At 42.3% G+C, this 20,072-nt stretch overlaps 1 protein-coding gene and 1 long non-coding RNA gene across 4 annotated transcripts; one reads left to right on the forward strand and one right to left on the reverse strand.

Annotated features, from left to right (window-relative positions):
* The first annotated feature begins 847 nt into the window (after positions 1 to 847).
* On the forward strand, positions 848 to 8,315 carry GPRC5D (G protein-coupled receptor class C group 5 member D). 2 transcript variants are annotated; one of them, XM_029955439.1, is made up of 3 exons: positions 848 to 1,809; positions 6,845 to 6,912; positions 8,040 to 8,315. In XM_029955439.1, the coding sequence occupies exons 1-3, from the start codon at positions 915 to 917 to the stop codon at positions 8,109 to 8,111; spliced, it is 1,035 nt and encodes a 344-aa protein (XP_029811299.1). In that variant the 5' UTR covers positions 848 to 914; the 3' UTR covers positions 8,112 to 8,315. The 2 variants fall into 2 exon arrangements, with proteins under 2 accessions (XP_029811299.1, XP_029811300.1); XM_029955440.1 differs by lacking the exon at positions 6,845 to 6,912 and having other exon boundaries at positions 873 to 1,809; positions 8,040 to 8,115.
* Positions 8,316 to 12,451: 4,136 nt separating this feature from the next.
* LOC115304614 lies at positions 12,452 to 18,944 on the reverse strand. 2 transcript variants are annotated; one of them, XR_003914524.1, is made up of 3 exons: positions 18,793 to 18,944; positions 13,993 to 14,442; positions 12,452 to 12,790 (listed from the first exon to the last, which is right to left on the reverse strand). It is a non-coding gene; the product is annotated as an uncharacterized LOC115304614 (long non-coding RNA). The 2 variants fall into 2 exon arrangements; XR_003914525.1 differs by lacking the exons at positions 12,452 to 12,790; positions 13,993 to 14,442 and adding exons at positions 16,754 to 16,826; positions 18,462 to 18,555.
* Between the last annotated feature and the right edge of the window lie 1,128 nt (positions 18,945 to 20,072).

Raw genomic sequence — 20,072 nt, forward strand, 5'->3', positions numbered from 1 at the left:
CACAGGGACCTGAGTGAGGGCCTCTGGTCCTTCCGCCCATTTGGGGAGAGGTTAAAGAAGCTGCGATTGTCTCCCTCTTACTCATTGGCAGTTACAACCTCACAGCCACCACCACCTCAGCTTCCAGCGTGGACACAGAGAAGGTAAGTGGGAAGGAAAGGGCCATGCCCTTAGCTATAAACCTCATTATTCCGGCCATCTGGCTCGGGAATAACTGGAGGGGAATAGAGCTAGAAGTATCCAATTGCAAAGTTCTTTTTTCCTAAAGACTGTGTGGAATTTTTTTCCTAGACAGCCTCAGCGAAGACATAGGTTTTGGTGCTCAGCAGTCCAAATAGTTAGTAGAAGTAGGGACCATTTTGCATAATTCTTTGACGAATGAATAGTAGGTACTTAGCAATAACATGTTGTGTTGGATTGACTTTAGGTGAAAGAAGGAGCAGCCGTTAGAATTACTAGGAAGAATTATCTGTCCGTCTCCCTCAAGCAGCGCATTCGTGTCTTGAATGATCTGATGATCCATTAATGTTGACAGTGCTTGTTCTGGAACCCGACATAACTGGAATCTCATTAACCATGCAAACTTTGCCACACACCCCATTTTATGAAAAAGATTCTGCCTCAGGTTTCAGAAAGCCTGAGCGGAAACTGACGTGAAAACGGATGAAGTATCTGGAAGTAGAGACGGTTGTGCTTCTCCCAGCAGGAGGAGCTAGGCGAGATTTCGGGGTTTGATAGTTTAAGGATGTCTCATCTGGTATGTCCAGGTGTCTTCTTTTGGGAATGACATTCTAGGACCCAAATAGGACTACCTGACAGGCATTGTTATGGGTGGATGTAGTCAGAAATTTGTCTCATCTTTCTACAGCAGGGAAACAGAAGTCCATTCTCGTGAGGTCCACCTACAAGTCACCATGTATGAGGACTGTGTCAAGTCCACTGAGGACTATTACTTCGTCTGTGACAACGAGGGGGTATGGGGCATTGTTCTAGAGTCCCTGGCAATAATTGGCATAGTAGTTACAATTATACTACTCTTGGCATTTCTTTTCCTCATGCGAAGGGTTCAAGACTGCAGCCAGTGGAATGTCCTCCCCACTCAGTTCCTCTTCCTGCTGGGTGTGCTGGGACTCTTTAGCCTCACATTTGCCTTCATCACTCATTTCAATCAGCAAACTGCCCCCGTACGCTACTTTCTCTTTGGGGTTCTCTTCGCTCTCTGTTTCTCCTGCCTCTTGGCTCATGCCTCCAACCTGGTGAAGCTGGTCCGGGGCAGAGTCTCCTTCTCTTGGACAACAATTCTGTGCATTGCTATTGGTGTCAGCTTGTTGCAGGTAATCATTGCCATTGAGTACGTGACTCTCATGATGACCAGGGGTATGATGTTTATGCATATGACACCCTGTCAGCTCAACGTGGACTTTGTTGTACTCCTGGTCTATGTGCTCTTCCTGATGGCCCTCACATTCTTCGTCTCCAAAGCCACTTTCTGTGGCCCCTGTGAGAACTGGAAGCAACATGGAAGGCTCATCTTCGTCACCGTGCTCATCTCCATCATTATCTGGGTAGTATGGATCTCCATGCTCCTGAGAGGCAACCCGCAGCTCCAGCGGCAGCCCCAATGGGATGACCCTGTCATCTGCATTGCCCTGGTCACCAACGCATGGGTTTTCCTGCTGCTGTACATCATACCCGAGCTCTGCATTCTCTACAGATCGAGCAAGCCGAATTGCCCTTTACCAGGCAATGCCTGCCCAGCCCCAGCCTACCAATGCAGCTTCAGAGTGGAGAACCAGGAACTCTCACGAGGTACTTTCTCAGGGGTTCCAGGGGGCAGGGAGGCTGTTCTGTTGGAGAAACAGGAGAGAAATTGAGAAGTGGGAGGAGCCAAGAGGGAACAATAAGAGAATGGCCACACTTTAGATGGGTGACTTAATAGTTCCAAAATGGAGGTAAAGATACCCAGAATCAAGGTTAAGCTTTTATGAAATTTCAGTTCTTCCAAAATACAGAGATTTATGGGGGAGAGGCCAAGACAGAAATGAATCAATGGCCCCAAATAAAGAAGGTGTGGCTCTAAGTGCTCACACTAGATAAAGAAAGGCACCCACTATAAAGTGAGCTAACTCGCCCTAAATTAGGCTTGGACCATGCAGTTGCATGACGTACGATGCTAAGACTAGGTGTTCGGGCCAGCAGGTGCAAAAGCCAATCCTGGCAACAGTGATTGACATTTTTTAAAATTTAAGTCTTGATGCTAATTGGCCCAAACATCAGAATAAACTGATTCACAGGACTCATCACCTCATTAATGTCACAAAGCCCAACAACTTCTAAACCTCTGCCTTTCAAACCAAAGCCTTCAAGGTTTACAAAAAGTGACTGGAAGAGTCACTGAATCAAAATTCTAATAAAGGCTCAGATGTGTAATCATTAATAGAAATAAAGCAACTTGCTTATGTGACATTTTCGTAAAAATTTCTGGTCAGATTTTGTTTTTATCTTTATGTAAGACCAAGCCACCTGTCTATACTTGGCTAATGAATAAAATATATTAACCATGACAACAAAAATGCTTGGACCCTAACAACCTGACAGAGAGTGGCTAATTTTGGTTATCTAGAAATGTGTCAAAACTCATTCATTCCCTTCTGAAACATCTGGCCCATTATTCATAACCCAATATCATAGTTTTATACCAATTTTTGTGTCTTAATAGGCATCTGATTCCTCACAATTTACTTCTAATGTGCAAAATTATGTTATTTTATATATTGTATAGCACACATAATGTTCACCAGGCTCAAAAAAATTAATAGAAGCCTTCTCTTTAAGTGCATACACTTTTTTGAGCTGTCATCTATGGCTAATTACACATTCAAATTAAATCCTGTTCAGAGAGATGCAGCCATTAGTTCTTTTCAGTTGACCGAGAGTCGGAAATTGATACCATACATCCTTCCTATAACAGTTTTTCCTTGCTTGTTGATGGTGCATCATCAGATCGCTAAGGTTTGTGGCAGAAATGCAGAGTCAACCCCTGAAACTACTTCTTCTAGTTCTCACTAGAAGATAAGATAAAATTTCTTATGTTGTTTTATTGTTGTTGTACTGAGGAAACAAAAGTCAAGAGAAAGAGAGAAGGAGTTCTTAGAGTTGTAAAATACCCCAAACATACTGGGACTTGTCATGATCAAGAGCACATACCCCAAAACCTAAGTGTTTCAAGTGTTCAAAGGAGAGTTTGATGGAAGAGCAAGGACTTGGTACTATCCTTGTTACTTGAGCATGGGTAGAAAATCCATTTCTGAGCAGGAAATGCCTGTCAGTGACAGTCACTGTCAAAGCAGTTTGGCGTTTTATTTGTTTGTTTGTTTTTATTGTAGACAGAGAACATGAGGGAGGGAAGAGGCAGAGGGAAAAAGGGATAGAGAAAGAGAGACAGAGACAGAGACAGAGACAGAGAGTCTTAAGCAGGCTCCACGCTCAGTGCAGAGCCTGACACAGGGCTTGATCCCACGATCCTGGGATCATGACATGAGTCGAAATCAAGAATCAGACACTCAACCAACTGAGCCACTCAAGTGCCCCCAGTTTGATATTTTGTTTAAAAAAATGATAATAATAAATCAGTAGTGTAGATTGCTCTCCACACTGGGCAGAATAACCAGAAACTTAAACTTGGACAACAGAATCAGAATCTAGCTCACCTGGGGAAAATACAAATATCAAAAATTAGAAGAATAATTAAAACTCAGTACAAAATAGATTCCACCAAGCTCGGAAAAACATACCAATAGACACAAAATAGATAAAAGCCAGACTAGTAGAGTATGATAACAGGAACTTGAGAAACCCTAAGTATGTATTGTAGGTCACAAGCTAGCAATAGGAAAGTAGCTTACCACTGCCTTTGTTTCCCTTTGCTCAAGAAACACCATGCTATACAAATAGACGTGTGGTCAGCAAGGACAATCAGGCTGTTGTACTCAGCATCAGTCAGTCAGTCGCCAACAAGAATACCCATTCCGGTTCTGGGATCCACCAATAAGAAGTTTGGGGGACTTTGGGAGGCTAAGGGAAAACCACAAAGATAATTAAAGCATTATAACATCAGACCAATGTGGAAAGGTTAAGACAATGGAACAGACAGTAGTTTTTAATGTGCCTTACTCATAGACGATGCAAGTTCTCTCTCTAAATTCCTTATACCGAAACATGACATTTTATTCGAGTCCATGAGGCATGCATTTGTCATGAGACTCTTCTGATTAATACCTCCTGTAGCTGTGACTCCAGTCAAATAATTATTTGATTTACCACTGGGTTGTGGGACCAAAGTTATTCATCTGAAAGAAGAGTAAGACAAGAGGAAATGAGCAAGGAATTTCACAAGTATGAAGACCTCTCTCCAAGAGGCTGTTGTCCTGTTGTTTTCTGTCTCCAACTAAAGACAATCTGTAGAAATTAACTCAAACCAAAGCATGAAGGACTTAGATTAAATGCGAAAATAAGAGTTGGTAAACACTGAAATAGATCAGCAAAGGGGATTAAGGACTCTATTTCCCTGGGAGCCTTTCAAAAGAAGATTAGGCTTTCTCTCTTTGAAGTGGCTTATGAACTTAATTCCAAGATCTAAAAACATCTGGGTGGAGAATAAAAATGCATTTAGGCATGTTACCACAGGACACCAAACAAATGGTTATAAATATTCTTTGCCCTCTATTATAAATGCATTCCTAGAAAGCTATATATTGATTATAGTTTTTTAAACCAGTTGTCCTTTTAACTCAGAATTTTAAATGCAATATAATTTGTGGAGATCTTAAACGTAGAATATAATATAACCACCAAATTTTTTTATGTCAGCACAGAGCCTGACTCAAGACTCCATTCCCACAAACCAAACTGAAATTACGACCTGAGAGAAACATAAAAGTCAAACACCTAACCACCTGAGCCACCCACGCACCTCAAGACTCATTTATCTTTTAAAGTATCACGTTATTGTGGGCATTTTTTTCTGTTTGTTGTTTGAGGTGTACAGACAAAGCCTGTATGATTCTTTTTGAAGGTTTTAGATAAAAACAATGGAGTCTATGTAGTCTAAAAGTGGTTCAATGACTATAAAATGATATAAACCAAGAGAATGTTCCTGCAAACTTTAGCCCATTCGTTGGGTTGTTTGCCTTTTGGCAAATTCCAGCTTTTTCTGGACAGCCTTTTTTAACAATTTTCAGCATATTTTCTTCAAGACACCCCCTTTCTTAGGAGAACCCTAATTTCAATGGTCCCAAGTGGTGTAATTTTTGTTTGCTCTTTCGCAGGAACAACTCTCTGAATGGCTGTCTTATTACCCTCCAGAGCTCCAGGTTACGGAGAGAGTAGTGGTGTAAAGTAGGGAAGAAAACAGTGAGTCTGGGCAGGATTTGTCTGGTCTGAAGATAGAGAAGGTTTGACATTCCTAAAGATCCAAGGAGCGTGAGATCATTGGGCAGCATGGAGCAGCAGAAAGAATGCAGAATCTGGGTTTGAGGCTCAGTTCTGCTTCCTGCCAACTTTGAGACCAAACCAAGCTCCTCTACATCTAGAAGCTCAGGCTTCTTGTCTAAATGATGGTTGTAATGTCCCTGCCTCTGCCCTGTACAAATGTAAGGTCTCCCTTACTTAACTCAGATTTCACAGCATGAGGTGGCTGCAGGATTAACAGAAAGAGGAAAACATTTTTCCTTAGGTAAATCCATGAACAACAACTAGTGCTGGAGAATTCTGGAGAGGAGGCTTCTCTAATTTCTAATCTAGTCTGATAAGAATGTTGATGAATGTTGGTCACCAGGGAGCTGAATGTGAAAGGAGTCTCATTATGCCTCAAGAAACAAAGTTAAACTAAAAATTCAGTTCATTCTGCCATGGAAGAAAGAAGAGCATTTCATATTTCACAGGGTCCGTCTAAAAAATGCCAGTGGGAAGACAATGTCAGAGCATCAGTTATGACCACACCACCAGCGCAGCAATATGGTGTTTTCTATAATCATTCCCTGTTCCAAGGGTCTTACACATATTGATTGACTTAATCTTCATGACAACCTTATGAAGATTTGCTATTATGATCATCATTATCCCGCTTTTATTCCCTTCAGGAAACAAAGGCAACAAAGGGTTAAGAAACTTGGCCCTATGTCACACAGCTAGCAAGTGAGAGAGCCCCTATGTGTGAACACTGGGGACATGGCTACGTCTGTGACCGTCAAACAACAAATATGCATTGTGCAAGAGCCTGACCTCAGAGACAGACACATCTCAAAAGTCTTGTTGAGGAGACCGACATTAAACAAACAACCACGCATGGATTGTTCTATGGAAGCATGAAATTGGCCTTAGGGATCTTTTTTATTATGTCTAGTTTTTTAAGCCAAACCAAAGCTTGTAGAATATTGAGCCAGAAGGGACTTCAGAGACAATCTAGTTAAGGCCTTTTATCTTACTGTTGAAGACCATGAGGTACACAGGGTCCCATAGTCGATACTCAGGGAGCAAAGACCTTGATCCACCACCAACAGAGTGCTGTTTCTCTAGAAGGTGATGCAAATCTGCAGCCTCTTCAATTACTAAATACAGATATGCCTCTCCTGAACACACATATGCTATACATAGCCAACCTTCCTCATAAGCATTAAAGCACTCTTTTTTAAATTCATAGATTTAAAACAAACCTCAACTGAGAAGTCCTTTCTAAAAGGTCAAGAGCCTCTTTGTAAGCCCTTGAGTCTCTTCATAGCCCTCATGTGCTGCTTCCACGTGAATCTCTGACACTAACCCAGCCCTTCCCTCCTTTGGCTTTCAGCCCGAGACAGTGATGGAGCTGAGGAGGATGTAGCATTAACTTCATATGGTACCCCCATTCAGCTGCAGGTAAATGTGCTCGCCTACGATCACCAAGGAGGGACATAGCAAGCACACCTCCCTCAGGAGAGCTATCAGGCTTCATTTCCAATGTCTTTACTGACCTGAGAGAGGAGAGGCAGGGCAGGCTCATCCCCACAAGCATGTGGTCATCCAGATATAATCCATACCAGGGCAGTGCAATAAAGGCAAGTCATGCCTTCGTCTCTGCCCGAGCCCCTCCAAATCCCCACTGCCCCGCCATTAACAACGTACTCCGATATAGATGAGGGTCGCTGGAAAGAAAAGGCAGCTTGAAGTGTTCGTGTGAGGGTGAAGAGGAGTAAGCTCACTGCTTTTTGCCTTGGGGACAACAGGGAATTGTAAATATGAATGAGGTCAAATCTGCTTTTTTTATCTATCCGTTGTCTAGATGGATCCCCTGAGCCCTGCTGATGGCCTCTTTGAGTCACTGTCTAGCTCCTGCAGCCAAGGCTGCCCCCAAGAACTGGGTTAGGTCTGTCACCATCATCACCAAATAGGCATAACCCAATTTTAATCCTTTCAGACAAAAGCAGAGGGAACACTACTGAGTAGAATTGGAGGCAACTTGCATTTGTGTCGTGATGGCTTGAGGGTACAAAAATGCAGGCAGCCAAAAATGCCACACTAGGACATAGTTCTTGCATTCTGATCCCCACAACTAAAATCTGAGGATGAAAGTCATGATCAGATTGTTTGTTCAATGAACCGTACGAGGCAACTCTAACTAACTAATCCTAATCCTTCTGGTCTGTTATCTGAGATTTTGGCTTTTCCTGGAGTGGCACACAACCAGGATATTGATATATCATTTGCTGTCATTAACCCTCTAGAGGGCACTTACATGATGAGAAAATCTTTATTACGCTGTCCAAGAATTTCTTGGACTACTTCAATGTCCCCTGATCAGCTATTTAAGAATCTTGCCAAAAGATTCTTGTTACAGGCTAAGAGGGAAGATGATAACAAAGTTCTGATGTGGGTAGCCTCAATATTTTTTTTCTTTATTAACAAAGGACAGAAGGAAGCTGAAATGGTATTTCAAACATAGCTCTGGAGAGTGTCATCCTTTGTGTTGGCTCAGAAAGTTGATGATGGCATTTCTTCTTTTCCAGACTGTTGATCCCGTAGAAGAGTGTTTCATCCCACTGCCTAAACCAAGCCCCCAGCAAGATGCAGAAACATAAAGTCCATAGGAAACGTGCGTAGTGAAAACCCAGAAGATCATCCCAATGGAGCCCTGATGGGTTGCTGGGGAGCCCAGAGTCATGCTACCAACAAAGTATGGACTCATCCTTCCTTCCCTGTTTCCTAGCCGATTCCATTCATCTTGGACCCATCATCAGAAGACCACGCTCTCAAGAAAAATTACAATCTTGCTGGCCACCCTACCTTGATTATGTGTCTCTTTCTTCCTTCGTGTAACTGAAAGATTCCTTTCATTAGCAATGCAAGAACAAATTGGCACCTCTTACTAATGGGGACAGAAGACCTTAGTCTGAAAGAGTTAGAACCATATTAATGTGACAAAATATAGAGATCCAGGGACACCTGGGTGGCTTAGTTGGTTAAGCATCTGACTCTTGATTTTGGCTCAGGTCATGATCTTGTGCTTCATGAGATGGAGGGAGCCCTACATCAGGCTCTGCACTGACAGCCAAGAACCTGCTTAGGATTCTCCCTCTCCCTCTCTCTCTGCTCCTCCATGACTCTCTCTCTTTCTCTCTGTGTCTCTCAAAAAGACAGAGAGAGAGAGAAAGAGGTCAGTAGCAACTTATTAATAGATTTCTCTTCTAGTCATTTTTTATAAAGGGCCCCTAAATATGATTAACCCAGAATTTGCGACCAAAATTAAAGCAAAATTAAAGCAAAAATAAGCTGGGCATATTAAATAACACAGACATTTCATGGGCTTGCAAGCTGGCAGGCTTTCTCCCATGGTTTTAGCACCCGATGACAGTGAGTACGGCAGCAGATGTGGCTGAGGTCAGTGACCTGCTTTGATGAACCACTAAGAGCAAAGGAAGAGCCACCCTAGCTGATGCTCATAAAGGATTTTAGGTGGTGCATATAAAAAACAAAGTCTGCCTGTCTTGATGTTTCTAATGAACTGATGCCTCTGCATTAATTACTTTGACTTCATTCTTCCTACAGCCCCACATCCTTCCCAATGGATTCTTCTATTCTTAATGCCCATTTGTTGTACACAACAGGTATAAGAGGTCCAGAGTAAGGGTGTGCCAAAATGTGATATCCAGACCAGTAAGTGTTGAGGGCCTCCTATGTGAAAGCAATCTGAAAAACAGCTAAGACTCCATACATGAAAGAGAGCCTTTTTAATGAGCAACATACAGCATGAATTACTCAGTATCACCAAGTATTTCCCAAGCTTGAGCCCTGAGCAGATAAGGCAGACAATGCTGCTTTGGTGGAGCTTATGGTTCTTGTAAGGGAGATGATACAACACAGAGACTTTCAGGATCACAGCCCCCTCCTTTCACAGATAAGGGAAGGGACTTGGCCAGAATAATATGGCTTGCGGGTGGCAGAGCTGACCAGATTCCCCAGCTACCGTTCAAGGGCTCGTTCACCCTCTACCCAGTGTTTCAACATTTCATGTCTTTTTCTGCTGCACTCAGATAGCTGGTCTGTGCCCTGAGCAATGTTCTCAGAACAAACCAGGATGTAGGTGAATGACCAAAGAGTGTGACCTTCTGCCTTTACTGGTAATAAAAAACTGAGGGAAAATGTTTAAACATGAAGACTGACCTATCGATTAGGTGGAATGCTATTTAACAAACCACATAAAGAACCGAACTCGAGGGGGAAAACAAGCCACAACCTTACATCTGCTCTGGAAGAAAATCATCATCACTGGTCCTCCTAGTCTTTATCCCCAAAATGATGACAGTGACATCTTCGACATAATTCTGTCTTGTTTGGTTTGGTTTGGCAGATGTTTTCATTGACTTGGCTAATCCATTTTAACAATAAGCCCATTAACTTGTCGGGATGAACACTGGGTGTTATAAGGAAACCAACTTGACAATAAACTATAATAAAAAATTGAAAAATAACAAAAAAACATAATAAGAAGAAGAAGAAGAAGAAGAAGAAGAAGCCCATTAAAACCATATAATGATGGCTAATGTTTTTTCCCAAAATGTTTTCTTAAAATTAGTAGAAGTAAAAATTGAACCTCTTTGTACCAACTTTTGGACTATTTGTTAGTTAGATTGGGGGTGGGGGGCAAGTGTCTCATTCAGGCTGTTTAAGGAATGGAGTTGTATTGTTAGGTTGCATATGGCAGCAGAGAAACAAAGCTCTCTGAGAACAGATATATCCAGTCAGCCAGCTTCTTGGAAATGGAATATTGGCAGGCATTGGTAGGAGCTTGTTGTCTCCACCTCAGCCCTGAAAATCTCCCTCAGCCATTTTGATAATTTCCTCACTGTCTCCTTTTGAGGTGTTTCCATGTATCCACCCACTATGGGCTCACTGATTCTCTCCCCATTTATCACATTCAGATTCCTGAAAGGGAGTCATAACGGTCCAGCTAATCATCATTGCTTCTGACTGGGAGCTCTTCAGAAGTGGCCCTCCTCTTAATTTACAGTCAGCTTCTGGACTGACAGCCCATGGGTCTCGTGCTCATCCTTGGTCCATTCAGCTGTGCCTGCCTTTGTTATGTGGTACAGACTTGGTCACATATGTCTGCTCCCTCAGTGAGAAGCTGTGGGCAGGAAATTCTCCTCCAGGCAGGAAGGCATAGCATACACCATGAGTGGCCGACACAGGAGAGATTAATTCAGAAAAATATGATTTTATTAAGTTAAAGAATATTTTAATGAAAGTACAATTTCATTTCTTTGAAGTTAATGCAGCAATTCACACAAAGCTAAAAACCCCAATAGCCTTCTAAGTCAAGATCCATGAGGAACCACTTAAAAGAAAAGATAAAGTTATTTATTATTAGCATATGTGCTCAATTGCTCAATTCAACAAGTATTATATTAAGATTTAACTTTATTTACTTATGTGCACCAGGTTGTATAATTTGAAAGGTGCTTATTCTCTTAGGCATTTTAGATAATCCTCTTTTGACTTAATTTATCCAGAAGAAAGGGTATCAGTGAAAAACTTTGTTATAAAGCATCTCCCTGGTGTAATGCAACTGGTTAGCTGAGTTAGACCATGATGCTAACAAAATACCTGCCAAGTAGAGTTAATATATCCTTCATCTTGATGATTTTTTCCAGACCTACAAACCATCAAAGATTTGTTCCCCTCCAAATGAAATTTCATGCTCTCCCCATGAGCTTAGAAGGCCTTCCAATTAGCATGCCTGTTTCAAGCTGTGGTCTGCCCAGGCTAGAGTTCTTTCACTCTATTATTATTCCTTCTACTTCTCTTATTTTTTTATTATTTTAATTTATCTTTTAGAGAAAGAGAGCACAAGTAGGAGAAAGGGCAGAGGGAAAGAGAGAGAGAGAATCTTAAGCACGAAACCCAATGCAGGGTTCAATCCCATGACCCTGGGATCATGACCTGAGCTGAAACCAAGAGTCTGATGCTCAACAGACTGAGCCACCCAGGCGCCCCTTCTTCTCTCTTCTTTTAGACAGATGATCCCTTTTTCTAGGATCCTATCTACCTCATATTGGCCAGATTCATGCCTTCTTATCCTCTTTTTCTCCTTCCACAATCAGTTCCAAATCCACCTTTCCCAGAAGCTTTCTCTGATGACAGAAGGACCCGGGGTTGTCATATACCAAACCCTTAAGTGAGGGCGGAATGGGGTTCTCTTTTTATCTCAAGCTCAGATGGTAAAGAAGATACTTCTGTAGCATCTTCCTTGCATTAAGCCTCCTCATCTCTTCTATAAGCACACGATCGATGAGCAATAAACTAGAAAATCTATTTGTGCTTCCTTGGTACAAAAGCCTCTGTGTTTTTCATGAGAAGAAGGTGCTTCTCAATTAACATTAAACAGGGGCAATCGTGAAGACCTTGACTTCTAAGAAGACGTGTTGACATCTCCTTGGAGTCGTTGAAAATATCTTGATGGTTCAAGCCAGTTTTAAGCTGCTGGTCTTCTGTGAGAGATCATACTTGCTGCTCTCCACAGACAGAGGAGTTAAAATTAAGTTTGCATTTTAACATGTACCAGAACTTATTTATTCAAAGGGCTTCAACATAGGGGATTCAGGAAGCATGAGGATACATCCACAGCTGACAACATTATTAGAATGCTTCTCCTGGAACAGCTTTCACGAAAATCTCAAGAAAATCAGTGTGATTGGATTACTGTGATAGTCCAGCTGTCAGATCTGAGAGGTGAGTTGAGTGATGAATTTCCAATATTGATCTCGTCCATCACTCAAAGAACTACCAAGTACACTTTGGAAATGCCATTGGATACTTTCTGGATTTTTCTAAAGATAGTGGAACTATTAGAACTTGAACCACATTTAATAAGTAGTAGATAAATCAAGTCTGAGTTTGGAAAAGTTGCCCCAGATCTCCAACAGGAGGAATTCTCCAAGCAGACTATTTTTTTAATGTGAAAAGTAAGAGGATTTTATTGACTTTTATATGTTCTTGGAGAAAACCATTCACAGGTACAACTTTGACATTTGATATGAGATATAGTCACACTTTATTTTACACAAGTTCTTCCATTTGAAGTTAGACATAATTTTTCATCTCAACAGGACTTTCACATGATTATAGTCACAAGCTCTTGAAATAACTTGTGCTATCGTAGGGCTCAAGATAAACTAAACTGGTAGGGATTTCAGTCATATCTGTTATTGCCCAATTACTGTAGGATGGAGTGTACGTTGTAAAGCAGATACAGAGGAAGCTATTCATAAAAAAAAGGTGGAAAACACAGGGAAAGAAAATAAACAAATTATAGTTTTGCATATATATTTTACTTGATGAAACTGACATTTTTAACTCACAACATGTTCTTTTATGGGATATAAAAGGGAGCACGCTTTTAAAATTCCTTTTAGGGGTGCCTGGGTGGCTCAGTCAGTTAAGCATCTGACTCTTGATTTTGGCTCAGGTCATGATCTTATGGTTCCTGAGATGGACAGTGCTGGAGCCTGCTTGGGAATCTCTGTCTCTCTGTCCGTCCCCCACACATGCACTCAGGTGCATGCTCTCGCTCTCTCAAAATAAATAAACTTTTAAATACAAAAAATTTTTAAAAATAAAACTCCTCTTAAATATGAAATTTACTGCTGAGTTATTCTGTTTTTAAGACGCTATAAATTTGCACATCTTCCTAAAACAGAGCCCACCTGAATGTACTAATGGGGCTGGACTTCTAAAAATATATTCTACAAAGGGAACATTTGGTTGTAGTTCCCACTTTGACTTTATTTGTATGTAAAAGACCTTTGTGTAGACTTCTACAATTCGTTTTTAAATTCCTTAATGTCAATTTCAATGGCATTATTCCCAGGGCAATTTCTGTCTGGAAAAACAGATTTTTTATTTTTTATTGGAATTTACAGCTGATTCACATTTTTAAAAATGTGTACTAGATCTGTTATTATTAGGGGGTTGGGTTAAAAGCAAATGAAAATTCACAGGAAAGGAACAAGCAAATGCCTATAGCAGGATAAGATCTTAGATATATGGATCTTTGGGGATGACTACACTTTGGGGTCCTTTAGGCCAATAATAATTTGTTTTAAATAGCACTTCACATTTTAGCACTTTACAATTTACAAATGGTTTTCACATCCAGTATCTCATTTAATCAATTAGATGGATGATGCAATGTATTTCTATTATGTATGTATATATACATATATGTATATATTTATATATTTAATTTGTATATATTCACATAATAGTTATATATTTTTATATATTTATATAATATATATTGCATATATGATATATATGTGTGTGTGTATATATATATATATATATATATATATATCTTTCCAAGATGCTAAGAATCTCTTCTAAAACTGCATTTGAACCATGACCACTTTGCTGTTTTTTACAGTCTAATTTGAACTACATCTGAAAATGAAATAGACATACCCTATGAGAGTCCTTATTTATGGGCAAAGATGTCACTGAAAGATTTCCCAAAAAGACTGTGCTTTTGGTGTCTAGCCACAGTTGTTATCACCACGTTCTGATGTTGATAACTTGCTTTTCTACACTCCAAAACAAATGGTAGAAGTGTTTAGGAAATAAGGAAAATCAGTCCCTTTCCTACTGGGAAGTCTCAGCTCCAGTAATCATACATGCTGTTTGCCAAATATTTTCAAACTCCCCTGCCTTCCAGGCATATGGCAGGATTGCCTTTTGAAGGTTGGGTGGAACCATGGCACTGATTCTGGCCAATAAGTTGGAGCAGAGATGATGCCATTTGCAAAGTCAAAGCCAGGCAGAGGCAAGTCATTGTTGGCACAGGACCATCAGGAGTTTGATTCTCTTTCTTTCGTGGAGGCAAGCAGCATCTCAAACAGTGGCGGCTCCGTGCATCTGGATTCCATGAACAAGACATAGTATAAGCAAGAAATAAAACATTGGTATTAAAACACCCAGAGTCAGACTTTTTACCTTAGCTAGCCCAGCACATTCCAACTAACTTAGCCATGAACCTGTTGGTTGGTGTCCTGAAGGAAAAGGAGGTACTTGTCTGAATATTTGCTTTTACCACTGATTGTTCTCATGCTCTTCAAAGACATCCTTACATTAAAGAAGAACCACCCCACTCTTGACTGATATATGCCAGACTGATCTGCCAGCCATGTGGCTCCACGGTTGTTCACATAATTACACTTCATTGAGAAAGCTGCCGTCATAAAAGTCATGCAGAGGGAGAGGTGGTAACTTAGAACACAGAGTCACTCTGTCTCAGAGACTGAGGGCAAGGAAGACTTCACAGCAGAGGCACAAAGCTTGAGCTCTGTCTTAAATGGTAGGCATGAATTCATGGGGCAGATGACATAGGGAATGGTACTCAGAGTGGCCATCAACAAGGAGACTTTGTGAAAACCAGAAAAATGTGCCCCCTATGGGTGCATGAACTAGAAAAGATGCTCCCCCACTCCCACCCCCAGGGATGCAGCCTCCTGCCAGGACACGGGGCTTGGTAAGTAGAGCGAGGCTAAATTCCAACCCCACTCACCATCTCAGCCTCTGTGCAGTACAAAAATCAACAACGAAGTACTCAGCTAATTGCCATGACCCAGGTTTGCAGGGCAGAAAAAAATCCTGTGTAAAGTTGTAGTCGCAAAGAAAATCAAGGCACATCCAGGGAACGGCAAGGCATTTGTTACTGCCAGAGCACAAATGCAACAACAGGAGAGGGGGCTGGAGAGCTGGGCTTGGTCCACTCACCCAGAGCTTATATCCCAAAGGCAGGAATCTAGCCCTGGGAATGAGGAGCTCCGAAGCAAGAAACCCATGCCGTGTTGAGCCACGTTGGAATCTCAGGCAAGAGGCAAAATGAGCGCTCCCGTTTATACTTAGCAAAATATCTCCCAAGCTTTGAACCAGATGGAAACTCTCCAATGAAAAAAAAAATCTCAGTCCATTGCCTAATCTGTTTACACGCCTTTGTCAACCCTCATAAACCCACGGGAGGGATCGGACAGCCACACAAGTCTGGGAACCAAGGCCTGATTGAAAACAATTGCTCCCATTGTGAAATAATGCAGGCTTGTAAAACAAACAAACTGCAACAGTCTGTTTTTATAAAATGTTGATGTGTTGCTTATCATGTCCCTTTTTGTATTCATTTTGCATTCATATTTTTAAACATATTATGTATCTTGATTACTGGGAGTCTTGGTGCTTCCTTGAATTTTGTGCCCAAGGTAAGTGCCTTACCCTCCTCCCCCTGGCCCCCCACCCAGCTGATCAGATTTGCCTCCTATGGAAGGAAGCGTGTAACTGGGGGAGAGAGAGCCCTGGATGCACATTAGAATCACCTGGGAAGTTTTTAAAGCTCTCCATGGCTTGGGGAGCATGGCTTGGCTTGTGGGACACACACATGGCTCAGCCGTGTGTGTCCACTCTTGATTTCAGCTCAGGTCATGATTTCACAGTTCATGAGGTTCAGCCCTCATCAGTTTCTACACTGGCAGCATGGCGCCTGCTTGGGATTCTTCTCTCTCTCTCTCTCACCTTTTCCCACTTTGCTCTCTCTCAGGATAAAGAAATAAACATTAAAAAAAAAAACAACCTCTCCAAGGCTTGACCTCACCACAGATCAATTAAGTCAGAATTTCCAGGAGCCGAGCCCAGGCATGGGTATGTTTTAAAATCTTTCCACATGATTGTGTTTTGCAGCCAGGGTTGCAAACCACTGCCTTAAACAGATACGTGGGATTCAATGTAAGGAAGGAGGAACAAGGAGAAGTCAGGATCCTGGCCTGGGTACCTAGGTGAATAGTGATTCTATTTTGTAGAAGAGGTAACCCTGGAGGGTTCCAGAGAAGAACACATCTGGGGGTGGAAAGGAGAGCAAATGAGTGCCGTCTTGCACCAGCTGAGTTTGAAATGGAAATACACAGGACAGGAGGCCGTGGAGTTCCAGTAGAGACAGACACACAGGAAGGAGCTTAGAGGCAAAGGTGGACACTGGGGAATGTGTTATATCAGGAGCACAAGGAGGGGACCCCGAGGGGGGTCCTAGTGCTGGAAAAGGCCATGCCGTCCCCAAAGGGATTGTCTTCTGATATCCAGTCCCACCTCAAGCGCTGAGGCAGCTCTACCAAGATCCTTCCAGAGAGAGGGAAGCTAAGTACTGTTCACAGACCCACATTACATGCCGAATGAACATACTGAGGGTCTTCCTCTGGCTTGGAATTCGAAGGTTGGGGAGGCAGGGACTGGGGCTTGACTGGAATTTGGTGGATCTGCCAAAGAAGAACAAACGTGGCCAATTACCCAATGCCTTTCCTCAAACCTGCTGAATCAGACGAATCATCTGGGAGAGTTGTTCCAAATATAAATGCTCCCAGTCGGACCTAGAACTACTAAATCAGAACCTCAAGGAGAGAGCCCTGGGACGCTGCATTTTTAACAAGTTCCCATGTGACTGAAGATGGTGTGAGGGGCGCCTGGGTGGCTCAGTCAGTTAAACATCAGACTCTTGATTTCAGCTCAGGTCTTGATCTCACCATCGGTGAGTTGGAGCCCCCCTTTGGGGTCTATGCTGACAGCACGGAGTCTGCTTGGAATTCTCTGTCTCCATCTCTCTCTGCCCTTCCCTTGCTCTCTCTCAAAAGTAAATAAACTTTAAAAAAAAAAAAAGCTAGTATGAGTTTGGGAAGCTCTGCTCTGTTGAAGAAGAAAGTCTCACTCTTCGCTCTGGTTTGTAGCAAAGGCTGTCCGGGCTTTCTCAACCTGGCCCAGGAAGGCAGAAATGGCACAATCAATGGAAAGGTTTATGAGTCGGTCCTGTCACTGGAAACATTCAGCTTCCAGCCTGCACCTTCCCTCCTGCCCTGCTCCAGTGTCACGTTCAGCCCAGGACACATTCCCCCAGTTCTCCTAAGAGAAAACGTTGCCAGAACCAGCTTACTGCCTGGAAATTAAGGAAGACAAATCCTTTCTGAGCCTATTTGCTGGCATGCTCAGCTATTTCCTGTTTGGTTTATACAGGCTGAAAGGTCCTTGTGTATCCATTTGGTTGAGTCAGTTTAGAAAAGCAACACGCTTGAAAAAAAAAATAAGATTGCAATTGATCTTTGGGGGATCAATCTAAAATCTCCTCTAATTTTTGCTTTGGGGGATGCTTTTCTCTTTTATATGTGAAGTTTGTTCTTGTGTGGTTCTCCTAGGAAACAGCACTTTCCCAAGCTTGACAAAGAAAAGCCTCAGGGAAATAAAATTTGGATGTGGTGAAATGGACTTGGCCCAAAAACGAAAGAATTTCCTTTCTTTCCTCCAAGCCTCGGGCTTGTAAGTAGCTTTTATCGCGTTGGATTTAAGTGTTCTTGTATGAAAAAATAAAAAAATAAAAATAAAAACCTCAAGGTTGATCAGTTGAAATCCATCAAAATTATTTCAGGAGAAATGGCATCGGAGACACCAGAAGAGACCGGAGGGAATTTGACAGTGGTGTTCTCTAAATGAGATGCTATAACCCCAATTAGCCCGTGACAAACAAAAAGACACCTCTCTCCCCATAATTGTATTCGTTCATGCAACAAATGCTCCTATGTGTGCAGACACTGTGCTGGACCCTGGGAAATACAGAAGGAAACAAAATGAGTTCCTGTCTTCCTGAAACACACAGAAGAGTAGGATAAAAACAGGTAAACCAGTAAATAAGTATAATTTCAAATTTTGAGTACTCGGCACAAACAGGCTGGTCCTTTGAAGGCCAGCTACCATGGGAGACCAGTATTATCTCAACTGGTATAGACCTCACTAAGGATGCCACATTGGACTGAGGTGTAAACACTGTGAAGAAGAGTTTGGGGAGATTTGGGAAGAGTGGGGGCAAGACCCGAGTGGGAGGCATGCAGAGTTACGGAAAAACTCACCTCTGAAGGGAAATGTTGGCGCATTGAGAACTCTAACTTGCAGGGTCAGACCCAAGAAGGACTGGCAAACCAGACTGGAGAGAGGCAAGGAATCCTGGGAAGGATTACAAGATGGCAAAATGTTGATTCCCTAAAGCCAGGGGTAGCCGGGCAGGTTTTGAGGTGACCAGAGACCCAGACTGGCCATGTCTTGGCAATGAGCAGCAGCCCCCTTTACCCCTGTGTGCCTTAAAATATTTGTATCACTTTCTAAGTGTCCCAGTAGATGAATATGAATGAGAGGTCCTGCCTAAGGGTTTAGGCCAAACCGAAAGGCCTCCTGAAAACCTACCTGGGATTAACCTTCACTAGGTATATAAGTTATCTCCTCAAATTTCTTCATATGTAGGAAGGTCTTTCAGACTGAAATGCATTTCTGGCAGAAAAGATGTTGAGAAAAGCAGGGATCCGGGAAGCTCCAGAAAGCGAAGTAATGCTATTTGGGACACCACCCTAAGGGCATATGAGAAAGGTTGTGGAAAGCTGAGACCAGGGGTCAGTTGTGAGTCCTAGGTCACAATAGCTGGTGGCATCATCCCTTCTCCACTTCACAATCAACCTCTGTTTTGTTACTGATTCAAATGGAAAGATTTTTTTACTCCCATATGTATATGTATATGTTCACATACATCAAGTGAATAGGATTAAGGATAATGGTTTCATTTCACTGTGGAAATGACTCCGTACTTTACAACCACATCTGATATCTGGCTACCCTGCATAGATGTGCTGTGTGTGTGAGTGTGTACATGCACATACACCCCAGCAGACACCCAGACCCATGCTAGGGATCTCAGAGACTCCCACAGGCTGCTGGAAAAGACACGTGGGGAGCCTGAAAACTTCTCCTTTTATCCTTTGTGCAGAACTGATAAAGAACTATCTTCCTTGGAGCACCTGGTTGGCTCAGTTGGTTGAGTGTCCAACTCTTGATTTCAGCTCAGGTCATGATTCCAGGGTCGTGGGATTGAACCCCAAGTTGGGCTCTGCTGAGCATGGAGCCTGCTCTCTCTCCCTCTCCCCATCTACCCCTCTTCCCTACTTGAGCACACACTCTCTCTCTAAAATAAAATTTTTAAAATTATTCTAACAAAAAAAGAATTCTTTCTTCCTATCCTCTTACTTCCTCTTAATATGAAATGTAACACACACGTGCATGTGTGCACACACACGTACACACACATACACGCACACACACCAGCTTCCTGGATGGGCTACAAGTATTCAGGTTCCAGTTTGGTATGTCACAGTCAGGTGTGTCAGGAAAAAGAAGGGACAGAGGGCCCAGTCAATGCCTTTGAAGGAGGCTATGGGTGGGTCAATGTCATCAAAAGAACAACCTGTGCACAGACCAGGGTCCAAGCCTTTTGGAGCTGCTTCTCCTCACATCATCCCCCTCGTTCCTGATGTGAGGTCTTCTGGGAACTTAGAGACAAAAACAGCCTCCCTTACTAAGTGATGCAGGCGCCCAGTTGCACAGACCACTTGGGGCACTCTGGGAATTGTAACTTCATGTTTTCCTGAATTTCTGATTCTTAACTTAAAGCCTTAACTTTCATTTCACTTCACAAT

This window comes from Suricata suricatta, chromosome 10 (genome assembly GCF_006229205.1).
Source record: "Suricata suricatta isolate VVHF042 chromosome 10, meerkat_22Aug2017_6uvM2_HiC, whole genome shotgun sequence".
NCBI classification, from domain to species: Eukaryota; Metazoa; Chordata; class Mammalia; order Carnivora; family Herpestidae; genus Suricata; species Suricata suricatta.

Excerpts from the sequence above, each read along its gene's own strand:
- GPRC5D (XM_029955439.1), top strand. The coding sequence starts at position 915 with ATGTATGAGGACTGTGTCAAGTCCACTGAGGACTATTACTTCGTCTGT. Across the intron at positions 1,810-6,844 it reads GAACCAGGAACTCTCACGAG|CCCGAGACAGTGATGGAGCT; the intron begins GTACTTTCTCAG and ends TTTGGCTTTCAG. Across the intron at positions 6,913-8,039 it reads GTACCCCCATTCAGCTGCAG|ACTGTTGATCCCGTAGAAGA; the intron begins GTAAATGTGCTC and ends CTTCTTTTCCAG.